This window comes from Salvelinus fontinalis, chromosome 18, assembly GCF_029448725.1.
Source record: "Salvelinus fontinalis isolate EN_2023a chromosome 18, ASM2944872v1, whole genome shotgun sequence".
Taxonomy (NCBI): domain Eukaryota; kingdom Metazoa; phylum Chordata; class Actinopteri; order Salmoniformes; family Salmonidae; genus Salvelinus; species Salvelinus fontinalis.
The window spans coordinates 56,797,043-56,818,594 of record NC_074682.1 but is presented as its reverse complement, the minus strand read 5'-3'; the positions used below and the strand labels follow the sequence as shown (position 1 = coordinate 56,818,594).

The 21,552-nt window shown below is 46.5% G+C and overlaps 1 protein-coding gene across 1 annotated transcript in view; it reads left to right on the top strand.

Moving 5' to 3' along the window:
- Positions 1–21,552, top strand: part of LOC129815776 (E3 ubiquitin-protein ligase RNF123) — a 289,130-nt gene that overhangs the window by 220,353 nt on the left and 47,225 nt on the right. The window contains exons 35-36 of the mRNA XM_055869888.1: positions 3,157–3,338; positions 20,667–20,761. Coding sequence (XP_055725863.1) covers positions 3,157–3,338; positions 20,667–20,761 — 277 coding nt within the window. The remainder of the gene's footprint in view (positions 1–3,156; positions 3,339–20,666; positions 20,762–21,552) is intronic.

Below are 21,552 nucleotides of genomic sequence, written 5' to 3'. Positions count from 1 at the left end.
GAATACATAGTTGTTTAACGTGACAATGGATGAATAAGCCAGGGAGGAATTATTGACCAGGGTAAGGAACCACAACTTGTTCAGAAAATACAAACTAGCGGGACAGTAAGATACACAAACTAGCAGTATAATTATAGAAAGCTTGTGGAAAACAGCATTGTTTTTTTCCCCACCAACATCTCATTGCATCTTTTTGACCGTGTAGACTGCAGAGTGAACGGCAAGTCAAGTGCTTGTGACTCCGTTGTCGAGCAAAACGCTCTCTCCTTGAGTTACGGGGGGGGGGGGGGGGGGGGCTTGGTGTGGGAAACGGTACGCAGCAGAAGGGAGAAAGACAATTCAAGTAGATAACGAGTAAACTATATAACAAAATAAATAAATGACATTACACACGCTGAAGTTGCGTATCACGTTTAATTAACCTAACATTGAAATACCGTTATAGAAAGTAAAGTAAAAATACAAACTGGTCTGTGCTTCAATACCGGTATATAGTAAAGTACTGTACAGCCCAGTCCAACATCATGTCCCGCTCTCTGACCTGTCTGTGTGTGTGTGTCTCTGAGTCACATTGACAGGACTGGTCCTGCCTCAGTCTCATCCTCTAGCCATGCTACCAGGCATTCAGTAACTGTGTGTGTATTTCACCTCACTCCTACTCCCTTATTCCTGCACAGAGGAAACTACACGTGTCGTATTCCCTCTACTTCCCTGTCAGCTTCCTCCCCATCTGTGGAATATTAATGCTGTGTTTTCTTGGGGAATAGTTAGAAGTTATCATGGGAACTATACAAACAGAAAAGCTTTGAACTATCCTGTTGTCTAGTCTACATCATCTATTTCCAGTGCTTGCATCATGGACACAGTGCCGGTACTGGGTACTGGCTGTATGACTGTGTGTGTAGCTAGCTGTATGACTGTGTAGCTAGCTGTATGACTGTGTGTGTAGCTAGCTGTATGACTGTGTGCGTAGCTAGCTGTATGACTGTGTGTAGCTAGCTGTATGGCTGTGTGTGTAGCTAGCTGTATGGCTGTGTGTAGCTAGCTGTATGACTGTGTGTAGCTAGCTGTATGACTGTGTGAGTAGCTAGCTGTATGACTGTGTGTGTAGCTAGCTGTATGACTGTGTGAGTAGCTAGCTGTATGACTGTGTGAGTAGCTAGCTGTATGACTGTGTAGCTAGCTGTATGACTGTGTATCTAGCTGTATGGCTGTGTGTGTAGCTAGCTGTATGGTTGTGTGTGTAGCTAGCTGTATGGTTGTGTGTGTAGCTAGCTGTATGACTGTGTGTGTAGCTAGCTGTATGACTGTGTGTGTAGCTAGCTGTATGACTGTGTGAGTAGCTAGCTGTATGACTGTGTGCGTAGCTAGTTGTATGACTGTGTGAGTAGCTAGCTGTATGACTGTGTGAGTAGCTAGCTGTATGACTGTGTGAGTAGCTAGCTGTATGACTGTGTGTGTAGCTAGCTGTATGACTGTGTGCGTAGCTAGCTGTATGACTGTGTGTTTAGCTAGCTGTATGGCTGTGTGTGTAGCTAGCTGTATGACTGTGTGAGTAGCTAGCTGTATGGCTGTGTGAGTAGCTAGCTGTATGGCTGTGTGTGTAGCTAGCTGTATGGCTGTGTGTGTAGCTAGCTGTATGACTGTGTGTGTAGCTAGCTGTATGACTGTGTGTGTAGCTAGCTGTATGACTGTGTGAGTAGCTAGCTGTATGGCTGTGTGAGTAGCTAGCTGTACGGCTGTGTGAGTAGCTAGCTGTACGGCTGTGTGAGTAGCTAGCTGTACGGCTGTGTGAGTAGCTAGCTGTAAGGCTGTGTGAGTAGCTAGCTGTAAGGCTGTGTGAGTAGCTAGCTGTATGGCTGTGTGCGTAGCTAGCTGTATGACTGTGTGCGTAGCTAGCTGTATGACTGTGTGCGTAGCTAGCTGTATGACTGTGAGTAGCTAGCTGTATGGCTGTGTGAGTAGCTAGCTGTATGGCTGTGTGAGTAGCTAGCTGTATGGCTGTGTGAGTAGCTAGCTGTACGGCTGTGTGAGTAGCTAGCTGTACGGCTGTGTGAGTAGCTAGCTTTACGGCTGTGTGAGTAGCTAGCTTTACGGCTGTGTGAGTAGCTAGCTGTATGGCTGTGTGTAGCTAGCTGTACGGCTGTGTGAGTAGCTAGCTGTACGAATGTGTGTAGCTAGCTGTACGGCTGTGTGAGTAGCTAGCTGTACGGCTGTGTGAGTAGCTAGCTGTACGGCTGTGTGAGTAGCTAGCTGTACGGCTGTGTGAGTAGCTAGCTGTACGGCTGTGTGAGTAGCTAGCTGTATGGCTGTGTGAGTAGCTAGCTGTACGGCTGTGTGAGTAGCTAGCTGTACGGCTGTGTGAGTAGCTAGCTTTACGGCTGTGTGAGTAGCTAGCTTTACGGCTGTGTGAGTAGCTAGCTGTATGGCTGTGTGTAGCTAGCTGTACGGCTGTGTGAGTAGCTAGCTGTACGAATGTGTGTAGCTAGCTGTACGGCTGTGTGAGTAGCTAGCTGTACGGCTGTGTGAGTAGCTAGCTGTACGGCTGTGTGAGTAGCTAGCTGTACGGCTGTGTGAGTAGCTAGCTGTACGGCTGTGTGAGTAGCTAGCTGTACGACTGTGTGCGTCTGGTCCTGTCAAAAGTCCATATAAAATAATAAAAGATGTGTGAAGTAGTATAGTATTGAGAAGCGCCTCTGGGAATAAACGTGTGTGTGAGAGAGAAATAGTCTGGTACTGAGAAGCACCGCAGGGAACGAGAACAGGGAGTGAATGTCGAGACCAGTGATTGAACGCTGCATAGACCAGCCGAGGAGGAGAAGCAGAGATGGTGAGCTCTGAGAGTGTGCAACGTCGGCTGACAGGACTTATTAAAAAGCCAGCATGACATGTGGTTGTTACTATTTTTCCAGGAAGTCTTCACAGGAACAAGAAGTCACACTGGGGTTATATGAAAGATGTGTCCTGTCTTGGCTGAGATTCATCTTTCAAGTTCTGATGCACTGTGTGATAGGAAATGGTGTTCAAAAACACCTTGAATGTTCTCGGTGTTGAAACGTTCCATAACGGAAAACTGTGGAGTCTGACCAATGACAGTACACTAGTTCTTTGGCTTTGGTGAGAGTTTGTTTTAACGTGTCCTCTGTGTCTCTTCAGGGTGTCGCGTGCGGCTTCAGTGCTGTTGTCGGATCCGTGCTTTCAGCTGCACTCCATCCAGCACCTCCTGGGGGAAGGAGAGACCTCTCCGGCTGCTGCAGTGCTCCCCCAAACCCCCACAGTACACCCAGGAGACCCTGCTGCAGCCCCCGCAGAACGTAAACACTTCTCCCTGCACGCCTGTGAGTACATCTCTCTGGCTGGCTGTCTGTCCGTTGGTCTGTCTGTTACCTTTATCCGCCCGTCAGCTGGCTGGCTGTCTTTCTGTCCGTTGGTCTGTCTGTTACCTTTATCCGTCCGTCCGTCAGCTGGTTGTCAGAATTTTTATTTGAGATCTCCGTAAAGTTGTATGGAGTGTCTTCAGAAAGGATTCAGACCCCTTTGACTTTTTCCACATTTTGTTACGTTTCAGCCTTTTTTTCCCCTCATCAATCTACACACAATACCCTATAATGACAAAGCAAAAACTGAAATATATCACAAGTATTCAAACCCTTTTCTCAATACTTTGTTGAAGCACCTTTTGCAGCGATTACAGCCTCAAGTCTTCTTGGGTATGATGCTACAAGCTCGGCACATCTGTATTTGGGGAGTTTCTCCCATTCTCTGTCAGGTTGGATGGGGAGCATTGCTGCACAGCTATTTTCAGGACTCTCTAGAGATGGTTTGGTTTTGATGTTTTTGTTCAAGTCCAAGCTCTGGCTGTGCCACTTCAAGGACATTCAGAGACTTTTTCTGAAGCCACTCCTGTGTTGTCTTGGCTGTGTGCTTAGGGTCGCTGTCCTGTTGGAAGGTGAATCTTCGCCCCAGTCTGAGCGCTCTGGAGCAGGTTTTGATCAAGGACCTCACTGTACTTTCTTCCTTTCATCTTTGCCTCGATCCTGTCTCCCATGAGAAGCAAGATTCTCTGGTCTGATGAAACCAAGATTCTACTCTTTGGCCTGAATGCCAAGTGTCACCTCAGGAGGAAAGCAGGCACCATCCCTACTGTGAAGCATGGTGGTGGCAGCATCATGTTGTAGGGATGTTTTTGTGTGGCAGGGACTAGGAGACTAGTCAGGGTCGAGGGAAAGATGAACGGAGCAAAGTACAGAGAGATTCTTGATGAAATCCTGCTCCAGAGTGGTCAGAACCTCAGACTGGGGTGAAGGTTCACCTTCCAATAGGTCAACGACCCTAAGCACACATCCAAGACAGCACAGGAGAGGAGGCCCCTCTCCCTCCCTAGATAATGGCTTTAAAGGTCCCTCTGCCTCCCTAGATAATGGCTTTAAAGGCCCCTCTCCCTCCATAGATAATGGCTTTAAAGGCCCCTCTCTCTCCATAGATAATGGCTTTAAAGGCCCCTCTCCCTCCATAGATAATGGCTTTAAAGGCCCCTCTCCCTCCATAGATAATGGCTTTAAAGGCCCCTCTCCCTCCATAGATAATGGCTTTAAAGGCCCCTCTCCCTCCATAGATAATGGCTTTAAAGGACCCTCTGCTTCCATAGATAATGGCTTTAAAGGCCCCTCTGCCTCCCTAGATAATGGCTTTAAAGGCCCCTCTGCCTCCCTAGATAATGGCTTTAAAGGCCCCTCTGCCTCCCTAGATAATGGCTTTAAAGGCCCCTCTGCCTCCCTAGATAATGGCTTTAAAGGCCCCTCTCCCTCCATAGATAATGGCTTTAAAGGCCCCTCTCCCTCCATAGATAATGGCTTTAAAGGCCCCTCTCCCTCCATAGATAATGGCTTTAAAGGCCCCTCTGCCTCCCTAGATAATGGCTTTAAAAGCCCCTCTGCCTCCCTAGATAATGGCTTTAAAGGCCCCTCTCCCTCCCTAGATAATGGCTTTAAAGGCCCTTCTGCCTACCTAGATAAACCCCTAAACCCCTCAGCAGCATCCACATGTTGTTTACTTACTACACTAGAACATTGGGGCTCCCGGTTAGCACAGCTGTCTAAGGCACTGCATCTCAGCACTACAGACCCTGGTTCAAATCTAGGCTGTATCAAATCCGGCCGTGATAGGGCGGCGTACAATTGGCCCAGCGTCGTGCAGGTTTGGCTTTGGGTAGGCCGTCATTGTAAATAAGAATTAGTTCTTAACTGACTTTTCTAGGTAAATAAAGGTGAAATTTAAAAAATAAACTTCTAAACTAATCACCAAGCCAATGACTAGTTGCTGTCAATCAGGACCTAATTTAAACTCTCCTCATCCTGGTCTTATGATTTAAACTCAGAGAGCAGTACAGTGTGCACCTCAGTCAGTAGACTATTCATCTCTTATGAAAATAAGCTCTTCTCAAACTCAGAGAGAGAGGTGAAATGAGAGGGACCCATTATCCCCTCAGGGTCTTTTCAGAGTTTATTAGAGCGAGCGAATTTTAGAGGGAGGAAGTGTGCTCCACTAGGCTAGCAAAGCCATCTGACGTAATTGGATGGCTCATTTGTGTACTAGGTTCCGAGTGAGAGGGGGGAGAAGAAGAGCGACGGAGGGGAGAGAGAGAGCAGAGAAGAGAACATGATAAATGAGGTGGCTCACAGAAGTGTCTTGTAATTCTGTGAGGTCCCGGCGGTAACAGCTTGGGCTCCGGTGTTTTGAAGGGTAACGGAGAGGGCTCTCATCAGTACTGTGATGAGGCAGTGATTCTCTCTCTCTCTCTCTCCCCCTTCCCCCATTCCATCTTCATTATATCCTACCTCCATGGGGCAGGTGTTACATTAGCTGTATTAATCAGACCGTGTGTGAGTGCCGAATGGCACCCTATTCCAAATATAGTATCTCAGGCTTTGGTCAAAAGTAGTGCACTATATCGGCATTAGGGTGCTATTTGGGACGCACACACAGTGTGTGGAGGATGTATATGTCCCATGCCACTATGTTAGCTTGCTGACGGTCAATGTCTGCCAATCTGAGGATTTTCTATTCAATTAAAGGCCTAGTGCAGTCAAAAACTCGATTTTGCTGTGTTTTACTGTATATATATTTCCACACTATGTCGTTGGAATAATACTGTGAAATTATAAAAAATTATGATAATGACATTTTTTTGTGTAAAATACTGTTTTGGTGCGATCGCGTTTTGGCCTGCCTTAGTTAATAGACCAATAAGAAAGGGTACAATAAGAAACGGTCCAACATTTCCTCATCTCCCACCCCTTCTAATGTGCCTATCCCCGATGCTCCTCCCTCTTTTTCCACTGCCCCACTACAAAGTTTCTCCCTGCAGGCGGTCACTGAGTCCGAGGTGATAAAGGAGCTCCTGAAACTGGTATAGATGGCTTAGACCATTTCCTATTTAAGATTACTGCCCCTATCATCGCCAAGCCTATCTCTGACCTTTTTAACCTTTCTCTCCTCTTTGGGGAGGTGCCCATTGCTTGGAAGGCAGCCAAGGTTTATCAAAAGTGTTGGAAAAACTTGTCAATAATCGACTGACTGGCTTTCTTGGTGTCTATAGTATTCTCTGTGGTATGCAATCTGGTTTTCCGCAACCTTAAAGGTCAGTCAATCAATCAATCAAATGTTATTATAAAGCCCTTTTTACATCAGCCGATGTCACAAAGTGCTGTACGGAAACCCAGCCTTAAACCCCAAACAGCAAGCAATGCAGATGTAGAAGCACGGTGGCTTGGAAAACCTCCCTAGAAAAGCAGAGACCTGGAGAGGAACCAGGCTCTGAGGGGTGGCCAGTTCTCTTCTCTCTTCAGTTCTCTTCTGGAGAATATAACAGTACATGGCCAAGATGTTCAAACGTTCATAGATGACCAGCAGGGTCAAATAATAATCACAATGGTTGTAGAGGGTGCAACAGGTCAGCACCTCAGGAGTAAATGTCAGTTGGCTTTAAATAGTCGAAAACAGCAGGTCCGGGACAAGTCGAAAACAACCGGTTCCGGGACAAGGTAGCACGTCCAGTGAACAGGTCAGGGTTCCATAGCCGCAGGCAGAACAGTTGAAACTGGAGCAGCAGCACAACCAGGTGGACTGGGGACAGCAAGGAGTCATCAGGGGAGGTAGTCCTGAGGCATGGTCCTAGGGCTCAGGTTCTCCGAGAAAAAAGAGTGAGAGAGAATTAAAGCGAGCATACTTAAATTCACACAGGACACCGGATAAGACAGGAGAAATACTCCAGATATAACAGACTGACACTAGCCCCCCCAACAAAAACTATTGCAGCATAAATACTGGAGGCTGAGACAGGAGGGGTCAGGAGACACTGTGTCCCCATCTGACGAAACCCCTGGACAAGGCCAACCAGGCAGTATATAACCCCACCCACTTTTCCAAAGCACCGCCCCCACACCACTAGAGGGATATATTCAACCACCAACTTACTTCCCTGAGACAAGGCCGAGTATAGCCCACGAAGATCTCCCCCACGGCACGAACCCGAGCGGGGCTCAAAACCGGACAGGAAAATCACGTCAGTGACTCAACCCACTCAGGTGACGCACCCCTCCTAGGGACGGGATGGAAGAGCACCAGTAAGCCTGTGACTCAGCCCCCGTAATAAGGTTAGAGGCAAAGAATCCTGGTGGAGAGAGGGGAACCGGCCAGGCAGAGACAGCAAGGGTGGTTCGTCGCTCCAGTGCCTTTCCGTTCACCTTCACATCCCTGGGCCAGACAACACTCAATCATAAGACCTAATGAAGAGATGAGTCTTCAATAAAGACTTAAAGGTTGAGACCGATCTCACATGGATAGGCAGACCATTCCATAATAATGGAGATCTATAGGAGAAAGCCCTGCCTCAAGCTGTTTGCTTAGAAATTCTAGGGACAATAAGGAGGCCTGCGTCTTGTGACTATAGCGTATGTACGGCAGGATGGGTAGGAGCAAGCCCATGTAATGCTTTGTAGGTTAGCAGTAAAACTTTGAAATCAGCCCTTGCCCTAACAGGAAGCCAGGCTAGCATTGGAGTAATATGATAACATTTTGGGGTTCTAGTCAAGATTCTATCAGCCGTGTTTAGCACTAACTTAAGTTTATTTAGTGCTTTATCTGGGTAGCCGGAAAGTAGAGCATTGCAGTAGTCTAATATAGAAGTGACAAAAGCATGGAATAACTTTTCTGCATCCTTTTTGGACAAAAAGTTTCAGATTTTTGCTACGATGTTACGAAGATGGAAAAAAGCTGTCCTTGAAACAGTCTTGATATGTTCGTCAAAAGAGAGATCAGGGTCCAGAGTAACGGCGAGGTCTTTCACAGTTTTATTTGAGACGACTGTACAACCGTCAAGATTAGTTGTCAGATCCAACAGAAGATCTCGTTGTTTCTTGGGACCTAGAACAAGCATCTCTGTTTTGTCCGAGTTTACAAGTAGAAAATGTGTTGCCATCCACTTCCTTATGTCTGAAATACAGGCATCCAGGGAGGGCGATTTTGGGACTTCACCATGTTTCATAGAAATGTACAGCTGTGTATCGTCCGCAAAGAGGTGAAAGTTAACATTATATTTCCTAATGACAACACCAAGAGGTAAAATGTATAGTGAAAGCAATAGTGGTCCTAAAACGGAACCTTGAGGAACACCGAAATTGACAGTTAATTTGTCAGAGGACAAACCATCCACAGAGCCAAATTGATATCTTTCCGACAGATAAGATCTAAACCAGGCCAGAACTTGTTCGTGTAGACCAATTTGGGTTTACAATCTCTCCAAAAGAATGTGGTGAACGATGGTGTCAAAGGCAGCACTAAGGTCTAGGAGCACGGGGACAGATGCAGAGCCTTGGTCTGACGCCATTAAAAGGTCATATACCACCTTCACGAGTGCAGTCTCAGTGCTATGATGGGGTCTAAAAACAGACTGAAGTGTTTCGTATACATTGTTTGTCTTCAGGAAGGCAGTCAGTTGCTGTGCAACAGCTTTTTCTAAATATGTTGAGAGGAATGGGAGATTCGATATAGGCCGATTTTTAGTTTTTTAAATATTTTCTGGGTCAAGGTTTGGCTTTTTCAAGAGAGCCTTTATTACTGCCACTTTTAGTGAGTTTGGTACACATCCGGTGGATAGGGAGCCTTTTATTATATTCAACATAGGAGGGCCAAGCACAGGAAGTAGCTCTTTCAGTAGTTTAGTTGGAATAGGGTCCAGTATGCAGCTGGAAGGTTGAAGCCAAGACTATTTTCATCAATGTGTCAAGAGATATAGTTTTTTAAAAACCTGAGTGTCTCCCTTGATCCTAGATCCTGGCAGTGTTGTGCAGACTCAGGACAGCTGAGCTTTGGAGGAATACGCAGATTTAAAGAGGAGTCCGTAATTTGCTTTCTGATGATCATGATCTTTTCATCAAAGAAGTTCATGAATTTATCACTGCTGAATCCTCTCTTGGGGAATGCCGCTTTTTAGTTAGCTTTGCGACAGTATCAAAAATAAAAAATATCAAAAATTATTCCACAGTTTTATCTCAATCTCTTCATTCAAAGACTCAATCATGGACACTCTTACTGACAGTTGTGGCTGCTTAGCGTGATGTATTGTTGTCTCTACCTTCTTGCTCTTTGTGCTGTTGTCTGTGCCCAATAATGTTTGTACCATGTTTTGTGCCGCTGCCATGTTGTGCTGCTGCCATGTTGTGCTGCTGCCATGTTGTGCTGCTGCCATGTTGTGCTGCTGCCATGTTGTGTTGGTACCATGTTGTTGTCATGTTGTGTTGGTACCATGTTGTTGTCATGTTGTGTTGGTACCATGTTGTTGTCATGTTGTGTTGGTACCATGTTGTTGTCATGTTGTGTTGCTACCATGTTGTGTTGCTACCATGCTGTTGTCATGTTGTGTTGCTACCATGGTGTTGTCATGTTGTGTTGCTACCATGTTGTTGTCATGTTGTGTTGGTACCATGTTGTTGTCATGTTGTGTTGGTACCATGTTGTTGTCATGTTGTGTTGGTACCATGTTGTTGTCATGTTGTGTTGCTACCATGTTGTTGTCATGTTGTGTTGGTACCATGTTGTGTTGCTACCATGCTGTTGTCATGTTGTGTTGCTACCATGTTGTTGTCATGTTGTGTTGGTACCATGTTGTTGTCATGTTGTGTTGGTACCATGTTGTTGTCATGTTGTGTTACTACCATGTTGTCATGTTGTGTTGGTACCATGTTGTTGTCATGTTGTGTTGCTACCATGTTGTTGTCATGTTGTGTTGGTACCATGTTGTGTTGCTACCATGCTGTTGTCATGTTGTGTTGCTACCATGTTGTTGTCATGTTGTGTTGGTACCATGTTGTTGTCATGTTGTGTTGGTACCATGTTGTTGTCATGTTGTGTTACTACCATGTTGTTGTCATGTTGTGTTGGTACCATGTTGTTGTCATGTTGTGTTGGTACCATGTTGTTGTCATGTTGTGTTACTACCATGTTGTTGTCATGTTGTGTTGGTACCATGTTGTTGTCATGTTGTGTTGCTACCATGCTGTGTTATGTGTTGCTGCCTTGCTATGTTGTTGTCTTAGGTCTCTGTTTTTGTAGTGTTGTTGTCTCTTGTTGTGATGTATGTTTTGTCCTATATTACATGTTTTATTTTAATCCCAGTCCCCGTCCCTGCAGGAGGCCTTTTGCCTTCTAGTAGGCCGTCATTGTAAATAAGAATTTGTTCTTAACTGTCTTACCTTGTTGAATAAAGGTAAAATAAAAATGTACAACTGTTCCAAAACTCTCTGCGAATAACAGCTAGTTTCCCCTCCCCACTCAGACCACTCCCAGACAGTCTTAGCAAAGTTCTTGCTTGAGAAATTGCTCTTGGCAAATAAGCTATTTTATATATTTTTGACCATTTTAATTTAAAACAATCAGTTCTTAATTGTTACCCTTAATTCACATACAGAAAGTATTCATACCCCTTGACATATTCTACATTTTGTTTTTACAGCCTTAATTCAAAATTAATTTAAAATAATAATAATTCACCCATCTACACACAACACACAAAGTGAAAACATGTTTTTTGAGATTTCTAATTTATTGAAAATGAAATACATAAATATTGTAATTTACATAAGTATTCACACCCTTGAGTCAATACTTTGTAGAAGCACCTTTGGCAGCGATTACAGCTTTGAGTCGTCTTGGGTATGTCTGTGTCAGCTTTGAGTCGTCTTGGGTATGTCTGTATCATCTTTGAGTCGTCTTGGGTATGTCTGTGTCAGCTTTGAGTCGTCTTGGGTATGTCTGTATCAGCTTTGAGTCGTCTTGGGTATGTCTGTGTCAGCTTTGAGTCGTCTTGGGTATGTCTGTGTCAGCTTTGAGTTGTCTTGGGTATGTCTGTGTCAGCTTTGAGTCGTCTTGGGTATGTCTGTGTCAGCTTTGAGTCGTCTTGGGTATGTCTGTGTCAGCTTTGAGTCGTCTTGGGTATGTCTGTGTCAGCTTTGAGTCGTCTTGGGTATGTCTGTGTCAGCTTTGAGTCGTCTTGGGTATGTCTGTATCAGCTTTGAGTCGTCTTGGGTATGTCTGTATCAGCTTTGAGTCGTCTTGGGTATGTCTATCAGCTTTGAGTCGTCTTGGGTATGTCTGTATCAGCTTTGCACGTCTGGATTTGGGGAATTTCTCCCATTCTTCCTTGCAGATTTTCTCAACTCTTAAGTTAAACGGAGAGTGGCAGTGAACTGTTGGAATACAAATCTTTGCCCCCAGTCTAAGGTCGTTTGCACGCTGAAGCAGGTTTTCATTAAGGATTTGCCTGTATTTGTCTCCATTCATTGTTCCCTCTATCCTTACCAGTCTCCCAGTCCCTGCCGCTTAAAATTATCCCCATAGCATGATGCTGTCACCATCATGCTTCACGGTAATTATGGTGTGAAATGGGTGATGAGCTGTGCCTGGTTTACTCCACACATAGCACTTTGCATTCAGGCCGAAAGAGTTACATTTTCTCACTCATTAGAGCACAGAATATTTTTTGCCTTATTCTCAGAATCTTTCACGTGCCTTTTTGCAAATCCACTCCTGTTGTGCTGTCGTGCCTTTTTCTCAGCTGTTTCTCAGCTGTCTAGCCACTCTCCCATAAAGCCCAGATTGATGAAGTGCTATAGAGACTGTTGTCTTTCTGGCAGGTTCTCCCATTTCAGGCCTGTGACTGTAGTTCTGTCAGGGGTCATTGGGTTCTTGGTCACCTCCCTGACCAAGGTCCTTCTTGCCTAGTCGCTCAGTTTGGTTGGACGGCCAGCTCTAGGCAGAGTCTGGGTATTTCCAAATTATGGAGAACACCGTGCTCTTGGAAACGTTCAACACTCTAGAAATTGTTTCATATCCTTCCCCAGACATGCCTCATCACAATTATATATTGTAGATCTTTGGGGCAGTTCCTTGGACAATAGTTTCTGCTCTGACGTGCACTGTCAACTATGGGACCTTAAATAGACAGGTGTTTTTTTCTAAATAATGTCCAAACAATTTAATTGGCCACAGGTGGACTCCAGTCAAGTTGTAGTGGCATCTTAAGAAAATTGGATTCAGCTGAGCTCAATATGGAGTGGCATAGCAAAAAGGGTGTGAATATTAATATGTAAGATATTTCTGTATTTCATTTTCAATAAATGGGTTATTGTACGTAGATGGGTGAGGGGGGAAAAAATAATCTATAGAATGCATTTTGAATTCAGGATGTAACCTAACAAAATATGGATTAAGTCAAAGGGTATGAATACTTTCTGAAGAATGTGGATCTGAGTGACCCAGAGATGCAAATTCTTGCCCTACTCCCCAACCCTTCAGAAACCTGCCTATTTATATATATTTTTATATATATATATATATATATTTTTTATATATATATATATATATATATATATATATATATATATATATATATATATATATATATATATATATATATATATATATATATATATATATATATATATATTCTTCCTCTGTGTCTTGCTATATTCCACCTAAATGCACTGTGGCAAGGACATGGCCAAGTTCACAAACAGAGAGGGTGAGGAGAGGGAGGGGAGGAAGAGGAGAGGGTTAGTGGCAGGAGGCATCGCCTCTGTCCCATCAGCTGCTGCTGCTAACACGGGTTATTTTCATCAGCACACCCCACCTCCCCCTTCTCTCTCCCTTCCTCTCTCCTTACCCCCCTCTCATTTGTTTGTAAAAACAGTCCTTGTGGCTCTGCTTTCTCACTGGGCTTGGCTCTGGGCTTAGCTCTCGGGTTGGGCTTGTCTCTGGGCTCTAGGGTTGGCTCTGGGCTTGGTTCTAGGGGTTACGGTTGGCTCTGAGACCACAACAAATTATTCTAATAGTACAGTTAAAAATGGATGATGATGATGGTGGAATCACAAATTAATAATGCACTGAGGAATTCTTCAAATTCTCTAGGTTGAAAAAATATTGATTTTATGAATGATGATGATGATAATAGTAGAATTTGCCGAACGAAGACCATGTTTATTGTTCAGTCATGTGCTGAACTGAAGGACAGGTTCCTGCCTCTCTCCAAGGGTATCGGAGCTGTGAAGACAGTCGACCAGCCAGGCGGACAGTAATACATTATAGATGAGCGTCTCAGATGGTACGCAGCATTAAACACACAGCAGCCACTAGAAGAAAGAAGAGGAGAGGAGGCTGATGGACATTTATCCACTTCAAACATGTTTAAATATCTCTCCATCTCCTTCAATGGCCATGCTGCCAGACAGGACTCTACTCCTCCTCCTTCTGTTCCTCCTGCCCCCCCTCCTCCTGTCCCCCCTTCTCCTGTCCCTCCTCTTCCTCCTGTTCCTCCTCCTGCCCCCCCTTCTCCTGTCCCTCCTCCTGTCCCTCCTCTTCCTCCTGTTCCTCCTCCTGTCCTCCTCCTGTCCCCCCTCCCCCTCCTGATCCCCCTCATCCTGTCCCTCCTCCTGTTCCTCCTCCTCCTGTTCCCCCCCTCCTCCTCCTCCTCCTCCTCCTGTCCCTCCTGTTCCTCCTCCTCCTCTTGTCCCTCCTCCTGTCCCTCCTCCTGTTCCTCCTCCTCCTCCTGTCCCTCCTCCTGTTCCTCCTCCTCCTCCTGTCCCTCCTCCTGTCCCTCCTCCTGTTCCTCCTCCTCCTCCTCCTGTTCCTCCTCCTCCTCCTCCTGTCCCTCCTCCTGTTCCTCCTCCTCCTCCTGTCCCTCCTCCTGTCCCTCCTCCTGTTCCTCCTCCTCCTGTCCCCCCTCCTCCTCCTCCTCCTCCTCCTGTTCCTCCTCCTGTCCCTCCTCCTGTCCCTCCTCCTGTTCCTCCTCCTCCTTTTACCCCTCCTCCTCCTCCTCCTGTCCCTCCTCCTATTCCTCCTCCTCCTCCTGTTCCTCCTCCTATCCCTCCTCTTCCTGTTCCTCCTCCTCATGTCCCCCCTTTTGTCCCTCTTCCTGTCCCTCCTCCTGTTCCTGTTCCTCTTCCTGTCCCTCCTCCTCCTGTCCCCCCTCCCCCTGTTCCTCCTCCTCCTGTCCCCCCTCATCCTGTTCCTCCTCCTCCTGTCCCCCCTCCTCCTGTCCCCCCTCCTCCTGTTCCTCCTCCTCCTGTCCCCCCTCCTCCTGTTCCTCCTCCTCCTGTCCCCCCTCCTCCTTTCCCCCCTCCTCCTGTCTCTCCTCCTGTCCCTCCTCCTCCTGTTCCTCCTCTTCCTGTTCCTCCTCCTCCTGTTCCTCCTCCTCCTGTCCCTCCTCCTCCTGTCCCCCCTCCTCCTGTCCCCCCTCCTCCTGTTCCTCCTCCTCCTGTCCCCCCTCCTCCTGTTCCTCCTCCTCCTGTCCCCCCTCCTCCTCCTGTTCCTCCCCCTCCTGTCCCCCCTCCTCCTCCTGTCGCCCCTCCTCCTCCTGTCCCTCCTCCTCCTGTTCCTCCTCCTCCTGTCCCTCCTCCTGTTCCTCCTCCTCCTGTCCCCCCTCCTCCTCCTGTTCCTCCCCCTCCTGTCCCCCCTCCTCCTGTCCCCCCTCCTCCTCCTGTCCCTCCTCCTCCTGTCCCCCCTCCTCCTGTTCCTCCTCCTGTTCCTCCTCCTCCTGTCCCCCCTCCTCCTGTCCCTCCTCCTGTTCCTCCTCCTCCTGTTCCCCCTCCTCCTGTTCCTCCTCCTCCTGTTCCTCCTCCTCCTGTCCCCCCTCCTCCTCCTGTTCCTCCCCCTCCTGTCCCCCCTCCTCCTCCTGTCCCTCCTGTCCCCCCTCCTCCTGTTCCTCCTCCTCCTGTCCCCCCTCCTCCTGTCCCTCCTCCTGTTCCTCCTCCTCCTGTTCCCCCTCCTCCTGTTCCTCCTCCTCCTGTTCCTCCTCCTCCTGTTCCCCCTCCTCCTGTTCCTCCTCCTCCTGTTCCCCCTCCTCCTTTCCCCCCTCCTCCTGTCCCTCCTCCTGTCCCTCCTCCTGTCCCCCCTCCTCCTGTTCCTCCTCCTCCTGTTCCTCCTCCTCCTGTTCCCCCTCCTCCTGTTCCTCCTCCTCCTGTTCCTCCTCCTCCTGTCCCCCCTCCTCCTGTTCCTCCTCCTCCTGTCCCCCCTCCTCCTGTCCCTCCTCCTGTTCCTCCTCCTCCTGTCCCCCCTCCTCCTGTCCCTCCTCCTGTTCCTCCTCCTCCTGTCCCTCCTCCTGTCCCTCCTCCTCCTGTTCCTTTTCCTCCTGTTCCTCCTCCTCCTGTTCCTCCTCCTCCTGTCCCCCCTCCTCCTGTTCCTCCTCCTCCTGTCCCCCCTCCTCCTTTTCCTCCTCCTCCTGTCCCCCCTCCTCCTGTCCCTCCTCCTGTTCCTCCTCCTCCTGTCCCTCCTCCTGTTCCTCCTCCTCCTGTTCCTCCTCCTCCTGTCCCCCCTCCTCCTGTTCCTCCTCTTCAAATAAAATACAATTTTATGGTCACATACACATGGTTAGCAGATGTTAATGCGAGTGTAGCGAAATGCTTGTGCTTCTAGTTCTGACAGTGCAGTAATATCTAACAAGTAATCTAACAAATTCACAACGACTACCTTAAACACACAAATCTAAAGGGATGGAATAAGAATATGTACATATAAATATATGGATGAGCTATGGCCGAGCGGCATAGGCAAGATGCAGTAGATGGTATAAAATACAGTATATACCTATGATATGAGTAATGTAAGATATGTAAACATTATTAAAGTGGCGTTATTTTAAGTGACTAGTGATGCCTTTTATTAAATCCATTTATTAAAGTGGCATGAGATTTGAGTCTGTATGTTGGCAGCAGCCACTCTGTTAGTGATGGCTATTTTACAGTCTGATGGCCTTGAGAGAATGTGTTTTTCAGTCCTCCTCCTGTCCCTCCTCCTCCTGTCCCTCCTCCTCCTGTCCCTCCTCTTTTCCCTCCTCCTGTCCCTCCTCCTCCTGTCCCTCCTCTTTTCCCTCCTCCTGTCCCTCCTCTTTTCCCTCCTCCTGTCCCTCCTCCTCCTGTCCCTCCTCCTCCTGTCCCTCCTCTTTTCCCTCCTCCTGTCCCTCCTCTTTTCCCTCCTCCTGTCCCTCCTCCTCCTGTCCCTCCTCCTGTCCCTCCTCTTTTCCCTCCTCCTCCTGTCCCTCCCCCTGTCCTTCCGCCTCCTGTCCCTCCTCCTCCTGTCCCTCCTCTTTTCCCTCCTCCTCCTGTCCCTCCTCTTTTCCTTCCTCCTCCTGTCCCTCCTCTTTTCCCTCCTCCTCCTGTCCCTCCTCTTTTCCCTCCTCCTCCTGTCCCTCCTCTTTTCCCTCCTCCTCCTGTCCCTCCTCCTCCTGTCCCTCCTCTTTTCCCTCCTCCTCCTGTCCCTCCTCCTCCTGTCCCTTCTCCTGTTCCTCCTCCTCTTTTCCCTCCTCTTCCTGTCCCTCCTCCTCTTTTCCCTCCTCTTCCTGTCCCTCCTCTTCCTGTCCCTCCTCTTTTCCCTCCTCCTCCTGTCCCTCCTCTTTTCCCTCCTCCTCCTGTCCCTCCTCCTCCTCTTTTCCCTCCTCCTGTCCCTCCTCCTCCTCTTTTCCCTCCTCTTTTCCCTCCTCCTCCTCCTGTCCCTCCTTCTCCTCTTTGCCTTTTTAGTAAGTTCCCTTAAATATTCCAATATAGGTATTAGAGGTCGACCGAATAATTAGGGCCAATTTCAAGTTTTCATAACAATCAGTAATAGGTATTTTTGTATTCCAATTATTACCGATTACATTGCAATCCACGAGGAGACTGCGTGGCAGGCTGACCACCTGTTACCCGAGTGCAGCGTCAAAAGGACCTTGTGGCTGCAATGAGCCAATGTAAGTTGCTAGCTAGCATTAAACTTATCTTATAAAAAACAATACATCTTAACATAATCACTAGTTAACTACACATGGTTATTACTAGTTTAACTAGCTTGTCCTGCGTTGCATATAATCAATGCGGTGCCTGTTAATTTATCATCGACTCACAGCCTACTTTGCCAGACGGGTGATGATTTAACAAAAGTGCATTCGCGTCAGGGTATATGCAGCAGTTTGGGCCGCCTGGCTCGTTGTGAACTGTGTGAAGACCATTTCTTCCTAATAAAGACCGTAATTAATTTGTTAGAATTTAACATAATTATGACATAACATTGAAGGTTGTGCAATGTAAGAGCAATATTTAGACTTAAGGTTGCCACCCGTTTGATAAAATATATAACGGTTCCGTATTTCACTGAAAGAATAAATGTTTTGTTTTAGAAATTATAGTTTCCGGGTTTGACCGTATTAATGACTTAAGGCTCGTATTTCTGTGTGTTTTAATTATGTTATAATTAAGTCTATGATTTGATAGAGCAGTCTGAGCGGTGGTAGGCTCGTAAGCATTCATTCAAGCAGGATGAGAGGAGAGCTGTTCTCTTGAGCTGGGGATTCAGACGGAACGATTCAGGAGGAGAGCTGGGGCATGGGATGTTGCTCTCTTGAATGATGCGTGTGTTAGATGTTTAATCTTTGAGAGATTTTACTATTTTGTATTTAAGAAAAATGAGTTATCTTTGTTTAATATCTCTGTTTACTGTGTAAAATTAGTGATGTAATGTGTCGTTCCCCAACTAACTCCATCTAACTGTAAGCTGTGTCGTTTCCCAACTAACTCCATCTAACTGTAAACTGTGTCGTTCCCCAACTGTAATCTGTGTCGTTCCCCAACTAACTCCATCTAACTGTAATCTGTGTCGTTCCCCAACTGTAACTCCATCTAACTGTAAGCTGTGTCGTTTCCCAACTAACTCCATCTAACTGTAATCTGTGTCGTTCCCCAACTAACTCCATCTAACTGTAATCTGTGTCGTTCCCCAACTGTAATCTGTGTCGTTCCCCAACTAACTCCATCTAACTGTAAGCTGTGTCGTTTCCCAACTAACTCCATCTAACTGTAAGCTGTGTCGTTCCCCAACTAACTCCATCTAACTGTAATCTGTGTCGTTCCCCAACTGTAATCTGTGTCGTTTCCTAACTGTAATCTGTGTCGTTCCCCAACTAACTCCATCTAACTGTAAGCTGTGTCGTTTCCCAACTAACTCCATCTAACTGTAATCTGTGTCGTTCCCCAACTGTAATCTGTGTTGTTCCCCAACTGTAATCTGTGTCGTTCCCCAACTGTAATCTGTGTCGTTTCCTAACTGTAATCTGTGTCGTTCCCCAACTGTAAGCTGTGTCGTTTCCCAACTAACTCCATCTAACTGTAATCTGTGTCGTTTCCCAACTAACTCCATCTAACTGTAAGCTGTGTCGTTCCCCAACTGTAACTCCATCTAACTGTAAGCTGTGTCGTTCCCCAACTAACTCCATCTAACTGTAATCTGTGTCGTTCCCCAACTAACTCCATCTAACTGTAAGCTGTGTCGTTCCCCAACTAACTCCATCTAACTGTAATCTGTGTCGTTCCCCAACTGTAACTCCATCTAACTGTAATCTGTGTCGTTCCCCAACTGTAACTCCATCTAACTGTAATCTGTGTCGTTCCCCAACTAACTCCATCTAACTGTAAGCTGTGTCGTTTCCTAACTGTAATCTGTGTCGTTCCCCAACTAACTCCATCTAACTGTAATCTGTGTCGTTCCCCAACTAACTCCATCTAACTGTAATCTGTGTCGTTCCCCAACTGTAACTCCATCTAACTGTAAGCTGTGTCGTTTCCCAACTAACTCCATCTAACTGTAATCTGTGTCGTTTCCCAACTAACTCCATCTAACTGTAAGCTGTGTCGTTTCCCAACTAACTCCATCTAACTGTAAACTGTGTCGTTTCCCAACTAACTCCATCTAACTGTAAGCTGTGTCGTTTCCCAACTAACTCCATCTAACTGTAATCTGTGTCGTTTCCCAACTAACTCCATCTAACTGTAAGCTGTGTCGTTCCCCAACTGTAACTCCATCTAACTGTAAGCTGTGTCGTTCCCCAACTAACTCCATCTAACTGTAATCTGTGTCGTTCCCCAACTAACTCCATCTAACTGTAATCTGTGTCGTTCCCCAACTGTAATCTGTGTCGTTCCCCAACTAACTCCATCTAACTGTAAGCTGTGTCGTTCCCCAACTAACTCCATCTAACTGTAAGCTGTGTCGTTCCCCAACTGTAATCTGTGTCGTTCCCCAACTGTAATCTGTGTCGTTCCCCAACTGTAATCTGTGTTGTTCCCCAACTGTAATCTGTGTCGTTCCCCAACTGTAAGATGTGTCGTTCCCCAACTGTAACTCCATCTAACTGTAATCTGTGTCGTTCCCCAACTAACTCCATCTAACTGTAATCTGTGTCGTTCCCCAACTGTAATCTGTGTCGTTCCCCAACTAACTCCATCTAACTGTAATCTGTGTCGTTCCCCAACTAACTCCATCTAACTGTAAGCTGTGTCGTTCCCCAACTGTAATCTGTGTCGTTCCCCAACTGTAATCTGTGTCGTTCCCCAACTGTAATCTGTGTCGTTCCCCAACTGTAATCTGTGTCGTTCCCCAACTGTAAGCTGTGTCGTTCCCCAACTGTAACTCCATCTAACTGTAAGCTGTGTCGTTCCCCAACTAACTCCATCTAACTGTAAGCTGTGTCGTTCCCCAACTAACTCCATCTAACTGTAATCTGTGTCGTTCCCCAACTGTAATCTGTGTCGTTCCCCAACTAACTCCATCTAACTGTAAGCTGTGTCGTTCCCCAACTGTAACTCCATCTAACTGTAAACTGTGTCGTTCCCCAACTAACTCCATCTAACTGTAATCTGTGTCGTTCCCCAACTGTAATCTGTGTCGTTTCCTAACTGTAAGCTGTGTCGTTCCCCAACTGTAACTCCATCTAACTGTAAGCTGTGTCGTTTCCCAACTAACTCCATCTAACTGTAAGCTGTGTCGTTCCCCAACTGTAACTCCATCTAACTGTAATCTGTGTCGTTCCCCAACTGTAATCTGTGTCGTTCCCCAACTAACTCCATCTAACTGTAATCTGTGTCGTTCCCCAACTGTAAGCTGTGTCGTTCCCCAACTAACTCCATCTAACTGTAATCTGTGTCGTTCCCCAACTGTAAGCTGTGTCGTTCCCCAACTAACTACATCTAACTGTAAGCTGTGTCGTTTCCTAACTGTAAGCTCTGTCGTTTCCTAACTGTAAGCTGTGTCGTTTCCTAACTGTAAGCTGTGGCGTTTCCTAACTGTAAGCTGTGTCGTTCCCCATGCAGACACAGACTACATCCACGAGGAGGAAGAGCAGAAGGTGGAACAGATGTTAGCCTTCCTGACTATAGAGTCCAAGCAGGCGGCAGCCAGTACAGCAGTGAGTATATTATACTACACTATACTACACTCTAGTACCTTCCTGACTATAGAGTCCAAGCAGGCCGCAGCCAGTACAGCAGTGAGTATATTATACTACACTATACTACACTCTACTACACTCTAGTACCTTCCTGACTATAGAGTCCAAGCAGGCCGCAGCCAGTACAGCAGTGAGTATATTATACTACAATATACTACACTATACTACACTCTAGTACCTTCCTGACTATAGAGTCCAAGCAGGTCGCAGCCAGTACAGCAGTGAGTATATTATACTACACTATACCACACTATACTACAATATACTACACTCTAGTACCTTCCTGACTATAGAGTCCAAGCAGGCCGCAGCCAGTACAGCAGTGAGTATATTATACTACAATATACTACACTATACTACACTCTAGTACCTTCCTGCCTATAGAGTCAAAGCAGGCCGCAGCCAGTACAGCAGTGAGTATATTATACTACAATATACTACACTATACTACACTATACTACACTCTAGTACCTTCCTGACTATAGAGTCAAAGCAGACCGCAGCCAGTACAGCAGTGAGTATATTATACTACACTATACCACAATATACTACACTATACTACACTCTAGTACCTTCCTGACTATAGAGTCAAAGCAGACCGCAGCCAGTACAGCAGTGAGTATATTATACTACAATATACTACACTATACTACACTATACTACACTCTAGTACCTTCCTGACTATAGAGTCAAAGCAGACCGCAGCCAGTACAGCAGTGAGTATATTATACTACACTATACTACACTAT